At 35.8% G+C, this 14,001-nt stretch overlaps 1 protein-coding gene across 1 annotated transcript in view; it reads left to right on the top strand.

Annotated features, from left to right (window-relative positions):
- The window catches only part of PRUNE2 (prune homolog 2), a 69,510-nt gene extending 55,720 nt beyond the window's left edge, over positions 1–13,790 (top strand). Inside the window, exons 8-13 of the mRNA XM_025051399.1 lie at positions 1,134–1,142; positions 3,940–4,042; positions 4,686–4,817; positions 5,852–5,938; positions 10,083–10,181; positions 13,748–13,790. Of these exons, the coding sequence (XP_024907167.1) occupies positions 1,134–1,142; positions 3,940–4,042; positions 4,686–4,817; positions 5,852–5,938; positions 10,083–10,181; positions 13,748–13,790 (473 nt within the window). The remainder of the gene's footprint in view (positions 1–1,133; positions 1,143–3,939; positions 4,043–4,685; positions 4,818–5,851; positions 5,939–10,082; positions 10,182–13,747) is intronic.
- The last annotated feature ends 211 nt before the right edge of the window (positions 13,791–14,001 follow it).

Genomic DNA, 14,001 nt, shown 5'->3' with positions numbered 1-14,001 from the left:
GTGATTATTATCAGCACACGAGGGGCAGAAAAAAGCAGAAAAAGCTCCCGCTTCTGCCTGTCACATTCCTTGTGAAAAGCGATCTGACACTTAAGGGATAACTTGGTTTGCTGTGTCTTCCATTCCTACCACCTAACTCCCTTTGGCATTTGCTCCTCTATGTTCTATGTTGTGAGCTTGATTTTTGTCTGTGTGACTGTCCCGACTGTTTGGAAGAGAGGGCCACCTTTCCTCTCCCCAGCTCTGCCACAGCCTCCTCTGGGTGCTGGCCTGCATGAGTGTGCCCCTGGCTGCACCTATCCGGAACGTTAGTGAGATGCTCTGTAGGTAAAGATTATTCAAATGTTATTTCTGAATTTTCCAAAGCTTTGTCTTCTGTATTGGGAGCTCACACCACTTTCTTAGACGTGAGTGATGATAAAGCAATCTTCCGTAGTTACCCATCTGCTGAGCTTGTTGTCCTGGCTTCTGATGAGCATTTAAAAAGCAGCACTCCATACTGGACATAGATCTTATTTTGATGTCTTGCATTTTGCTATAAGGAAGTTTTCCCATTCAGGCCAATAGGAAAGTACCAGCTGTACAGTGAAGCATAACTGCAAGATAGGTTTGGGAGTGATTAAAAGAGGTGCATAAATTAACTGAAAAATAGGGCCCTGCCAAGTGTTCATACCAGTTGGGAATATTGGTATGTGAAAGCAGTATTTAAACAAATAATTCAGTCTTTAGCTTTGGTGACCTTGATATGAGCTATTGTCAGTGGCCCTGTACACCATACAGAAGAACAGAGTTCAGGACCCATCTTTGCCACTAATGTGTCTGTAAACTTGGTACATCACTTCACTTATCTGGGCCTCAGTTACTTCATCAGTTATAAGAGGGTGATCTCAAAACCAATGTTACCTCCTATGAGCCCATGAGCAATGTTCCTTCCATCTGCTTAAATAAAAAAGCAGAGAGGTCTGGGTGATTTGGATCAGCCAACAGTGTGGGGTCACTCTGAGGCCAGAACTGGCTTTTTTTGACCTTGAAGCAGAGAACACATTTGAATGATCAAGGACAGTCACACCAAAGCATTGTAACAAGGAGTTTCCTTTCTTGTTTTTTTTTTTACTTCTCTCATTTTATTGTAGGAGATTCAGGTAACCTTCTCTGCAGTGTTGCTGAACAAATGATCCGGGAAAGAATGAGGAGAAGAGTTGCAGGCTGGTGTGTGTGTGTGTATGTTTTGGTTGCGACTGTGACATCTTTCCTTCTGTCTCCATTCCACTTGCTGGCCAGCAAACTTGTGTTACGTCCCTTTCATGCCTCTCTGTTCTGCCTCAGGTAAGGTTTGCACCACTGCTTCAGAGGGTCCCAGGAAGCACCACGTAAGATTGCTCATGCACTTCAGCACACATGCCTTGAATTCACCTCATGGTTATTGGGAAGTGAGTCTAATAAAATACATATTTTTAAAAACCAAACTTCAAACAGATCAGGAAACTTCACTTGAGTAAGCTGCATATTTAGAACAGAAATCATGTTAGCTGACCCCCTTGAGGGCATCTTCAAGAGACAAGAAGTGAATGATCTTACTCTTCTAGTTATTACACTCTGTCAGCAATTGCTATTTGAAATATCTTTAAAGCGTGACAATGATGCCACCAGCTCTGAATTTTTTACATCTTACACCTTACATCCTTTCTTCTCCTCTTGTGTTCTTCCTCTTTTCTTCCCTTCCTACAGTTCTTCTGCCACAAAGTACAAAAAGCCATCTTTATTAGTAAATTTCAGTAATTTTTGTATAGAAAGACATTCCTGACTTAGTGATCAGAAAGTGGTAAGTTGATCCTTAAGTATTTGTGTGGTTAAATGAACTCAAGTGAACACAATATTACAACATTCCAGGGATAGACAGCATTGACACAAAGAGCTGAATTGCTATTTAAGACATCTGAAATACTGTTTAAAAACCTCAGTCTTTCCTTTTTAAAACTTTTTTAAAGAAATTCTTCAAAAATGGAAAAATAAAACTGAGCAGTCAGGATCTTGAAGCTATTCTGACACCCTGGAGCCAGATAGCTACATTTAGAAAGATGCTTTTGAAAAGATGCTTTCAAACTCATTTTTAAGTTGGATTCATTATGTCTGTTGTCTCAGTCTTTTTCATTGTGCTAAGTCTGAATTGCATACCTTTGTGGTGTAGTATTAGAGTAGTTAAGCCATGTTATCCTTTATGGATTTCCATTTAGTTTTAAAGCTTCTTAAATGAAATTGTTCAGAAGAACAAATACTTCTTGTATTAAAATATATCTCCTTATGTCATTTTCCTTCATATAGCATTCTAAAAAGAAGTTGATAAATACCAACATATTGGAAAAGATGGAACTAAAGCAAAAAGTCTGGAGGGAAGCTACTGCAATCCTGTATCACAAACATGTGTTGCATCAGATGTATACTTAACATAGGTAGCATCTTCTAGGATATGTAGTATAAACACTGTATACAACAACCTCAAATTAGTAATACACAAAACCCCATAATTTGATATATTTTTAGTTGGTATCTCTTCCCCCACCTCGTTTGTAGTAGAGTCATACTTTCTCTTTGTCGAGAACATCTTATTAAACTGCTTTTCAAGAGTTAAGCCCATCCAAATCTATACCCAGCCCGTATTTTACTGCCATGTCATCACTAGAGGGGTATTTAGAGTTCTGAAAGAATAAAATATACTGAGTTCTGAGATGGCTGGATCAAGCTTGAGGGTGTGTCCTGTCCTTCTACAAAAAGAACTTTCTACTTAATGATTCTGAAGTTCAGAACTATGTTATATGACAAAAATTGCAAGTTTTAAAAAGGGACATAAAAAATGAAAATACAGTGCATTGCTTTTATTTTTAAGTCTGGAAGACACTTGAGATTCCATACACAAACCCGTGGGGACCTGATCAACCACTGCCATGAACTTCCAAGAGGAGCTCTAAGGCGACATAGAATTTGATTAAAGGATAGGGCAGAGCTTTCAAAAGTGGGTGAAATGTCCTGAGATATCTCTATATTTTCCTTGACCCTTGGAGTTTCAATGACCACACTTGTCTGCATCTCCCACCTTCTATTTTCTTGCCACTACCTGCAAATAGTACTTCCACCCCCCTCTCCTCAAACCATGTAATCCAAAAGTAATTCTCAAGTTTTCCCAAAAGCATATATTTTCATAAAACTCAAAGAGGCAGGATTTAACCAGACCAACCCTTCTTGAGTTTGCCCGTTTCTTTAAGAAACTAGGCTCTAAATTCCTAGTTATTCCTAGTGCTTAGTTATTCTACACCTGGGCAGAATTTTCCATGTTTTCCTAGACTGCCTTTTGAATCTGGAGACCCCAGGAACACTACAGGCAAGCAAACCAATCCCCTATATCAAAATAAAGATGTTTTACTTGTCTATTCACTAGTTATCTGGAGTGTGTGAGTCTGAGATTATACTGTAGTTCAGCAACTAAATTTCTCTTCAAACCAAAACTAAAAAGAGCTAATCAGAGCCTCTTTCTTAGCCATCAACGAAGTATTATATAAATTAGATATTGCAATATATGTTAGAAGCGCTTAAGTCAAAAAGTGTTGCTCCTGCATCCTTTGACAAATTGAACAATTATACATCCTATTCACGGCTATGTACAACACATATATAATTGTCCATAATATATTGATACCTTATATATGCAAATATATTCACATTATATATTTAAAACTTTATATAACATATGTTAACCACTGAAAGATAATTACAAGCATATATACTTATAGAAGTATAGTCTATATAATAGTCATTTATTACATTTATTACATCCACATCTACACACTTGCCAAGGCTTCCAGATTTGTCCTTGGTTAATAGGTTAAATATTATCTTGTTAAAAGCTTTTAATGGGTTACAAATGTCTTTTTGTTTGTCCCCCAGGATACTATGGGGACGGTCTAAATGCCATCATTGTGTTTGCCGCCTGTTTTCTGCCAGACAGCAGTCGGGCGGATTACCACTATGTCATGGAAAATCTTTTCTTGTGAGTGATACTTATGACGAAGTGCTTTGAGTTAATGTCTGTGGGCATGTATGGCAGATAAGCATCTTTAATAAAAGGAAATAAATAATGGAACATATCCTAAGCCTTTGATAAAAAGTCAATGAAATCTCCATCAAGGAACATTGCTCAAGAGACTAAAACCTTTAAGGTCACTCTTTCGTCAGCAGAATAAATTGAAAACGAAACAAACAGTTTGGCCTGCGTTTTAAAATTCTGTAATATTTCCTTTGGGTGAAGTATTATATTTGTTCTCTGATAACATGTTCTTAGCCAACTGATGATAACCTGAATTCATTTATATCTGCTCTTATTTAATCTGAGTCATTCTTAGTATATGACAACATTGTTGACATTTTTGAAAGTCAGGTTTCTTACCCATCCATTTTTCGAGTGTGCCTGCATTTTAAAAAAAAAAAAAAATAACTGTACAGAGAAATGAATAATACTCACTCTCAGAAAAATGATCTTAGGTAACTGCATTCTTTTCAAGGTGAAGAGGTAATATTCACAACTGTTCTTAAATGTCATACACTGTCATTTAAATGTTATATAATTATGGTATAAATAAGATGAAATATTTCATGTAGGAACTGAGAACACTCTTATTCCTTTCTGTGATCAGATATGTAATAAGTACTTTAGAGTTGATGGTTGCTGAAGATTATATGATTGTGTACTTGAATGGTGCAACTCCAAGACGGAAGATGCCAGGACTTGGCTGGATGAAGAAATGTTACCAGATGATTGACAGACGGTAGGTGGACTCCATTATTTAATCTCTACTTTGACTTTCTCAATAACCCCTGTTTTTAATTCCCTTTAATCTACAAAAAATGCAATCACATTTTAGGAACATTAAATTATGCAGAGTTGAGATAATAAATTATAAAAATATTAAAAGAGTCACTTGGTGCCCCAAATCTGAAATAAAGCAAATCCTCCCCAGATTTTGTTAAATGTTGTTATCTCAAACCTGGTGACCAAGTCTGTTTTAAACTACATGTATGCTATTGCCCCATGGAGGTTCAATTTGAGCTGATAAACCAAAGTATCCATGATTCTTTACTGGTATTATGTGATTTTGATGCTGTTTATGTCCACTGGGACTATTGTAATTTGGAGAATTGTTGTACTCTTAGTTCAACATTCATTGTTAATTCAAGTTAACCACTAGCCCACATGGTGCCTTTGGGTGCCCTTCCTCCAAGATACTTTACTTTCATCTATGCAAGTACCCTGTCATATTAACTAAAATTTGTTTAATGAGCCAGACATTTATAAAGTAACATTACTAAAGCTGAAAAACGTGCCTGAAAATCAGGAATGTTAAAATGGTAATCTGAAGGCCAAAGAACCACATGATATATGGTTACTATTTTCATCATATGTAAGAAGACACCAAGGCTCAATAAAATCAAGTAAATGGTCTAAGTTGTTAATAAGAGTGTATTCTTTTCAAAATAGTAAAGATAATGCTGACAAAAATGAAAAGCATCATTAAACTAATATATACCATGATGGTTATAGATTTACGGACTCTGAGAATACAGCCCTTCTATTTTACATTTATTCTGAGAAAATAAGGTTTGAATCATATAAGTTTCAGATTACATATCAAAAAGAATTCCTTTTATTAATCATGGCTATTCTATACCTTCTCTACTGATAATAGTAACTTGCCTACAGCTCTCTAATATTATGTATATTCTTGTTCAGGGATATACTTTCTGTTTTAATTCCCACTAAAAATGGTTTATGAGTCTTTTTTTTTTTCTTTTTTCAAAATAGGTTGCGGAAGAATTTAAAATCATTCATCATTGTTCATCCATCTTGGTTCATCAGAACAATCCTTGCAGTGACACGACCTTTTATAAGGTATGGTTATTATCTTAGTGAAAGCACTACTAGTAGTTTTTAAATACTATATATTCATTTTCCTTTTCCTATAAATAAGAATTCACCAACTAAGAGGAAGACATATTTATCACTGCCTTTCCTGAAAAGACACTTTGGAATACCCAGCAAGAGACCCTAATCTAATCAAGAGTGAGCAGTATTTCATAATAACTATTTTCTCCCTATTATTATAAAACATGATCTCTGTGTTGGTTGCTATAAACATAGAAGATGAAGCCATGGGTTTCCATGCCACATTACAAAAAAAATATAGACAATACTTTTAAAGTGATATATGGTATTTCGTAGAGAACAAGAAAGGTAGAGTAACATGACAATAGAAAATAAAGACAAACCAAGGACAGCAACAGGAGCCATGTCTCATCTTAATTTTTCTATTTCTGCTAAACAAATATCATGTAGGTCACCGAAGTTAGGTGAAGAGTCTCAGCAGCCATTTCGAGAGCTTTGTTTTGTTCTCCCATGAGGGTTCTTGGTTTTGATTCAGTCCAATTGGTGAATACTTATTCATCATTTATGTTGTGCTACATGCTATATAACCTTACATTTTAGGGATGCAAAAAGAGTAAGATGTGTATCATAGTACAGAAAGACTTGGAACAGTTAAATGAAAGGGATAGTATGTATTTTCTAGAGAACTTTAAAAATGTAATAAAATAAAGTCTTGCCTAACATCAGGATACAGATTAGGTAAATCAAAATTTTCTACCTCAAAGCTGTTAATGAATCCCTAAGAAAAATTCTGATAACTTTACTTCCAGAGGAAAAACATTATAGGTTAAAATTCCTTTTTTAAAAAACATATATTTTACTGTGCCTTCTAGATTCTACCTTTTTTTGTTCAGTGTTCACTTATAATTATTTAGCATTCCCATTTTCTATTTCCTACAATTGAGTAGCACAATTCAGTCTAATTTTCCTTTAGCAAAGGTTAGCTCTTTACTATCCATGTTAAATTGCCCTAAAAAAAAAACATGAAATATTGAAGATATATGAAAAGCCATTTATTTTAATAATAGTAGAAAAATATTTTGACAGAGGAATAGGAATCAGTGTACACTGAAGAGCTTATAAAAAGTTTAATGTGTAAAAAGTAAACATCGGAATATCTGGAATCCAAGGAACGAAAGAAACGAACAAAGTAAATGAAAACAGACTCACAAATGCAGAGAACAAACTGGTGATTGCCAGAGGGGAGGGATGTTGGGGGCTGGGTGAAAAAGGTGGAGGGATGAAGAAGTACAAATTAGTAGTTACAAAACTGTCATGGGAGTGTACAGTATAGCATAAGAAATATAGTCAATATTATTGTAATGGCTAGGTGTAGTACCAGATGGGTGCTGGAGTAATTAGGGTATCATGTCATAAATTATATAAATGTCTAGCCATTGTACAGCGTATCTGAAACTAATATAAAATTTAAAAAAGTAAACATTTGAATTGATATTGATTTGTTGATGTTTGTTTAATAATTCAATTTCTATACTTAGAAAACAAATGTTTCTTCTTGATAAATAACAAAATGTTTGTTACTGTAAGAATATTGAAAAATGATTATAATTCAACATCATTTACTAAAGGGAGTTTCAAGATAATAATCTTACAGCAACAATAACAAAATTATAGCAAATAGTGTTTTGGTAAAAAAAATATAATAATAGCCTACATTTATTCAGTGCTTACATGCATTATTTCATTTAATCCTAATGACAGTCCTCTGAAGGAAGTGCTGTTTACCATTTCCATTATATAGGGAAAAACCGTGACGTTCAATGAGGTCAAATAAATGGTCTAAAGCAAGAACCAGCAAACTCACTCTGTAAAGGATCAAACAGTAAATATTTTAGGTCTTGTAGGACACATAGGCTCAGTAACAGCTACTCAGCTTTGCCATTGTAAGGCTGAAGCAGCCATAGGTAATATGTAAATGATAAATATGGCTGTGTTCAAATAAAACTTGATTTATGAATAATGAAATTGAATTTCCTAAAAATTTTTACATGTCACAAAATATTCTTGTTTTGATGTTTTTTCAACCATTTAAAAAACACAAAAACCATTCTTAGCTCAAGAACTGTGAAAAACTGTCAACGAGTTGGCTTTAACCTGCAGGCTGTAGTTTGCTAACTCCAGGTCTCAGGTAACATAGACAATAAATGATAGACTCGGGCTTTGAACCGAATTATCTGCCTAATTCTAAAGAACACACATTTCAAGTACTTGTACATTGTATTTACAGTTTCATCATGTAAGACTCTATTTAAAGATACCCCTTCTAAATCAATTTGCATCAGTGTAACTAATTTTTCATCTAAAAGAAGAGGCCACCAAAATGTATTATAGGTCTATTTTATAGGTTGTTGGTAGTATATGTTCATCCAAGACTTATTAGGAGGGCTAGAAGTGATTATATGTAAAGGAGGGTTGTTCGCAAGGCACAACCAGGGGCCCAAGGTCAAAATGGCTAGTAAAATGCTAAAGGGTAACCCTACGGTATAGGTTAATGGCAAGTTCCTTTTTAAAAATGAATTGTTTGTCTGTGCCAAGCACTGGATTAGATGCTGGAGGTTGAGAAGTTAAATAGCTCAATTGCTGTCCTTAAAGAATGCAAAGCAGACATAGGCAGACGATAAACAGTTATAATACAGGGTACAAATGAAGCACGGTGAGGGGAGATAATTCAAGGTGAGGATGAGTTTGGAGGTAACAGGTGGAGAGTAGAGGCTGACAGTCTGCATCAAGAGAGGCTTTTCAGAAGAATGAGTCTTCAAGGTGAGTTTTGAAGAACTAATAGGATTAGCTAGCTAAAACCAGTAACAGCAGGTACAAAAACACAAAAGAGAGAACGTGGCTTGTTTAGAGAACTGCATTCTAGCGGACGTCACACTGGAGATGAGGGTTTCCCCTCGCATGACCTCTTCCCTCTCATTCCACCTACTGTCTTTTATCAAAATCTGAATTTAGCTCAGAAACTCTGGAGGAAGGAAGAGGCCTAATGTAGCGTACCGTTGGTAGTGTGCGTTTACCCAAGACTTATAAGGAGGGCTAGAAGTGACTGCATAAAGATCGTTCACAAGTCACAACCAGTGACATAGAGTCAAAACTGCAAGTAAATGTGAAAGATTGATGTATAGAGACATGACCTTAAAAAATGCACAGTAGATGAACAGAAGATAGTGCAGTTGGCAGACAGCTCAGCATGATCTCAGAAGACTAGGAAGGGGGGAGGAAGGAGTTGTCTTTTAATATGAAACCATTCAACAAAGTCTGATGCTTGATCAAGTTCTCTTTCAAATGGAATAACACATTTTTAAAATTAGTTTGCAATTACAACAAAATTAGAGAAATTCATCCTTATAAAACATCCAATCATTACAGATAAAATCAACAACTACCAATTCCTGTTTCTAACTCCCTTACCCAGAGGCAGATTTCTTTATTCGTTTCAGTGGTCTCCTTTCAAGCTATTTTCTATGCATTTACATACATCTAAAATAATAACATTTAGATAAAAATTATTTGTAATTCGAATCCATTCATTGGAACAGTTTTTGAACATTGGTTCATCTGGAATGAACTTTACAAAAAAAAGTTTTAAAACTATTTAAAATAAAACTAAAACTAAAGAGGAAAATGAGTTCATATACACTTTTAAAAATGGTAACTTTTGTTTTTCCAAAAGAACTAATGACAAGATTTTTGTTTGTTAAAAACAAATAAACAAAGTCAAAGAAACCATAAACCAGTGGTAACGTAGAGTGCTGGAAACCACTGGGAGGCCATGTGCTGCATGGTCAAGAGTGTGGAAAAAGTTTAAATCTAGGCTTTGATAAGTTCTTAACTCCTTGTGTCTCAGTTTTCTAATCTTTAAAAAGAGAATAATAATAGTGCCTACTTCTAATAAGAAATAAATGAGTTAATACATATAAACCACATAAAACAATGTCTGGGACATAACTACTCGAATAAGGTAGCCTTTCTTCTTAGTAAGAGTGCTGAGGCAAGGTATTAAGTATACCAGAATTTTCAAGAAGAGGCAATGGCCTTAGGAGGGATGAAGGAATGAGTAATGATATATTTTTTCTTTTCTTCTTTTTTTTAGTTCAAAGTTCAGCAGTAAAATTAAGTATGTCAATAGCTTATCGGAACTCAGTGGGCTGATCCCAATGGATTGCATTCATATTCCAGAGAGCATTATCAAGTAAGTCCTGATAGTTTCGAAGATTTGGTAAGAAATATTGAACGTTTGGAGGAGATTGGAAAATAATCCATTTCTTAAATAGTGGAGAAATGGCATTATCTTATGTTTAAAACAAATATTAATTGTTCTCTACTAAATGTTTGCTTACTACCATTTTGGAGAAAGCATAAATTTAACATTAATCAGTACATCTATTACTTGTGTCTCCCACTCCACACAGACACCATAGGATGGGAGCATAGCTCGGATTTTTTCATTGCCTCATGTAAAGTAATTTATCCGCATGACCCAGGAAAAGAGAAAAAATTTACCCTTTCTCTGTTTTCTTCTAAATCCTTTTTCTCATGGCTCACTTCAGGTGAAAAATAAGGCAGAGTGGTGGGTTGCACAGTTAAGAATGTTTTCTTAATCAGCACAGGGTAATGTAACAGTATGATACGGAAGGTCGCAGGATTATCCTACAAAAATAAGAGTAGAAGTTAACACTTGGAGCTAGAATTTAAAAACACAGATACTGGAGAGTAAACACTCCTATTTGGTTTATTGTTGCAAAGAATCATTGTTTTCCGTGGATCATGTTTTTCTCTCACTGTGTCTGACTCACTAGTTTTTTATTTGATTAGAATTGAGAGGAAGGTAACCATCAGCTCAAAGAAAACATACAAGAATACCCCATCTTCTTCCAAAATGGACCGCTCAATTTGGGCACCCCAAAAAAGAGTCCTCACTTAAAAAAAAAAAAAGGCACAGAAACTGGAAGAAGACTCTGAGTTAGTGGGTATCTGTTCTATGCCGTTCATAGAAGTGCTCTCTTTATATCACTTACAGCTGTGGGAAGATAACTTAGTAAAGAAAAGTTGCTTATGCAAACTATAAATAAGAACAAGGAAAAGACAGAACCAGAATCAAATCTGAGTCAGCCTGATACCAAAATTCCCATGTCCTTTTCTAGTAATTTCCTTAACCTCCTTTAAAGTTTTTACCTAAAGTCAAAGATCAGGAGTAGATGCATTTGGTTTCCCTACCTCCCATTATCAGGCATGAACCCAGGCTACTGATTGGGCTTAGAGAAGCCAGCTGGCTCAGCTGAATCAAGCAGAGTGTTCATAAGATCCTAGCTATAATCTTCATTAGCTTCGTAGGGTTCTTACAACCAGGACACCTCACAGCTCTGGCCTGCTCCTTCAAAAAAATGCACCCATTTCCAAAACACTCCTACTCTTTAAATAAAAAAAGTACTGGAGCCCCCACCTCCTATAATAATGTCTCTCTTTGCAAAAGATGACGAGAACATTTTCTTTGCAAGTGGAAATGAGCATTGTCCACACTAGTTAAAAATAGTAATGCTTTCATGGAGTGGCTGTTGGAAAAAGAGAAGAGAATGGACTTTGGAGGCTCAGCATTCAATATGAACCTTTCCTCCTTCCTTTCAATGTCTCAGAGACTTCAAGCAACTTATTAAAACTCTCTGAATCTCAGCTTTAGCATCAAGCATAATAGAGAAGTAAGGTACAATTCATGGAATGATCCTGAGGACTGAATGAGAACAAGGTACATAAAGCATTCAGAAAGCCTACTGGCACGAAATTAGCAATCCAGAATGTTAGTTATTATAACCATGTTGCTTTTAGAGATTCACTATCATATGGGAAAGTTTAATTGAAAAGTTAAATGCGCCCAGTGCAGTTTTCATTTATCTACACACACCAGTTTTCAAGGGCTCCATTTAGGAAAAGTTACTTCAGGAAAAACAGTTCCATTTGGAAAGATTTTCTTCTGGAGGAAGAAATTTACAACCATACATGTCCTCCTCGTGTATCCATGTTATCACCCGTCTTCCGTAATCCATCTCCTCTGGTCGTCCTTTCTGCCATTCGTGTTACTGGCCCTCATTGCCTCATTTTCATGTTATACCATTTTGAAATTGATGAAAGCTGTAGCTCCTTCCTATTACTGAATAACATTCAGAGGATCGGATCTCAGCCAAACCTAAGATCAGCATTCAGCTGGGATGGAGCCTGTTGTCGAAGGGCTTAAATGAAAGAAAAGCTTGCCCAACCCGGAATCAGATTTATAATCACTGATTACAGTCAATTCTTGATATTTGCAGCGGCAATGTTATAGAACACCAAACAGTGAATACTGATGTCATTCCTAGGGACAGGGTTAGGTTCTTGAGAGCCTCTGATCACAACATTTTCGTCAACCAATTAATATATAACCTTGTGTTATGTGTATTTCTGTGTTTAAAGATACTTTATTTGGTATATATATATGTGTGTGTGTGTGTGTGTGTGTGTGTGTGTGTGTGTGTGTGTGTGTGTATGTATACATATATCTGTATATATGTATATATGTATATGTGTATATATATTTATAGTTGATTCATTAATATTGAACTGACAGATAATAACACTATAACTCCTCCTAAACAAAGCTTATCTAACATATGTATATTTTCTGTAAGGCACATCACAGCCTTCTTGTGCTTAGGATCACTAGCCAGCACTATGTTGAGGGCCATTTTAAATGGCAAAATACCAAAAAATTTAAAAAAAGAAAGATAAAAAGGAAGAACATGGCACTAAATAGAGTACAAAAAGGACACTTGCTTACAGTATGAAAGCTAAAGCGAAAAGGCAGAGCCTTGTTTTGTTTAAGCTCAGCCGAGTGAATCAAATTTTTTGCCACTCTACGAATGTCTGGAAGTGACCATGAAAGTGCCACAGGTATTGATTTGGGGGTTACAAATAAAGTTTAGCAAGCAGACAAATTTGAAAACACAGTATCTGCAAATAATGAGAATTGGCTGTATTTAATTATAAATTCTAAGTCATTGATTATGTCTAATGAAAATAACATTTCTCCCAAAAGGCAATTTGATTATTATTTGGATAGGCTTTTCCTCTCATGTTTTGACTGTTCTTTAAAACATTTACCTGTCATTTTTTTCATCTGTTGGCTTGTTTTCCTCACTGCATTCGTTTTTTATCTCGTAAGGTACGATGAAGAGAGATCTTATAAGAGAAGTGTGAGGTAAAATATCCTGATCTACAATTCACACTGGACTCCCTGTGTGTGTGTATACCTGTGTCTTACTCGTGGGTGACCTCAACATGCTTCCAGAGCAAGGAGTCATTGTATCAGTCCCATGTGTATAGCATTCTCCATCTTTGTCTTGTGCATAAAGCTGTTGAGGTCAACCTGATTTGCAACTGAAGCCTATTAAACCAGATACATCCCTGACTTGGCCCAGGCTGCAAGCTAACTTTAACTGTATCTGACAGACTGATATGGATGTTTTCAGCTGTATTTAGCCAGCATGTTTCTGATCTCCTTGCAACTTTTATGAAGGAACTTGCAAAGTAAACATACATAAACACTGAATGGGAAGAAATGACACCATATTTAATTGAAGGAGTGTCTCTCAGTGCTTCAGAGGATGGTTTTTAAAAGCCCATACACTCACTTATGTTTGGCTCTGCTTTGCTGGGTGACTCTCTCACGCTCTGCTTGCTTCTTTTTTTTTTTTTTTTCCCCCACACTGATAATTTTTGCTCATGCAGACTGGATGAAGAACTGAGGGAAGCATCAGAAGCAGCTAAGTAAGATTTGGTTTTCGTTCAGCAGCTGGCGTGGTGTTGGCTTGCATTTCAGGAATGAATTGGGAGCCTGCATGCTGGTGTTGTATTCCCGCATCCTGATGATAATGCTGCACTTTAAAAGTTCCCTTTGTCCTGTGATAGACCCAATTTCAGTTATTTCAGTACAGTTTATTTTCCCCCATGATCTTGATTATCTTGAAGAATGAGTTTGTTAC

The sequence above is a fragment of the Pteropus alecto genome, unplaced genomic scaffold, assembly GCF_000325575.1.
Source record: "Pteropus alecto unplaced genomic scaffold, ASM32557v1 scaffold95, whole genome shotgun sequence".
Lineage (NCBI taxonomy): Eukaryota > Metazoa > Chordata > Mammalia > Chiroptera > Pteropodidae > Pteropus > Pteropus alecto.
The sequence above is the reverse complement of the archived record's forward strand: the minus strand, read 5'-3'. Positions and strand labels throughout refer to the sequence as shown.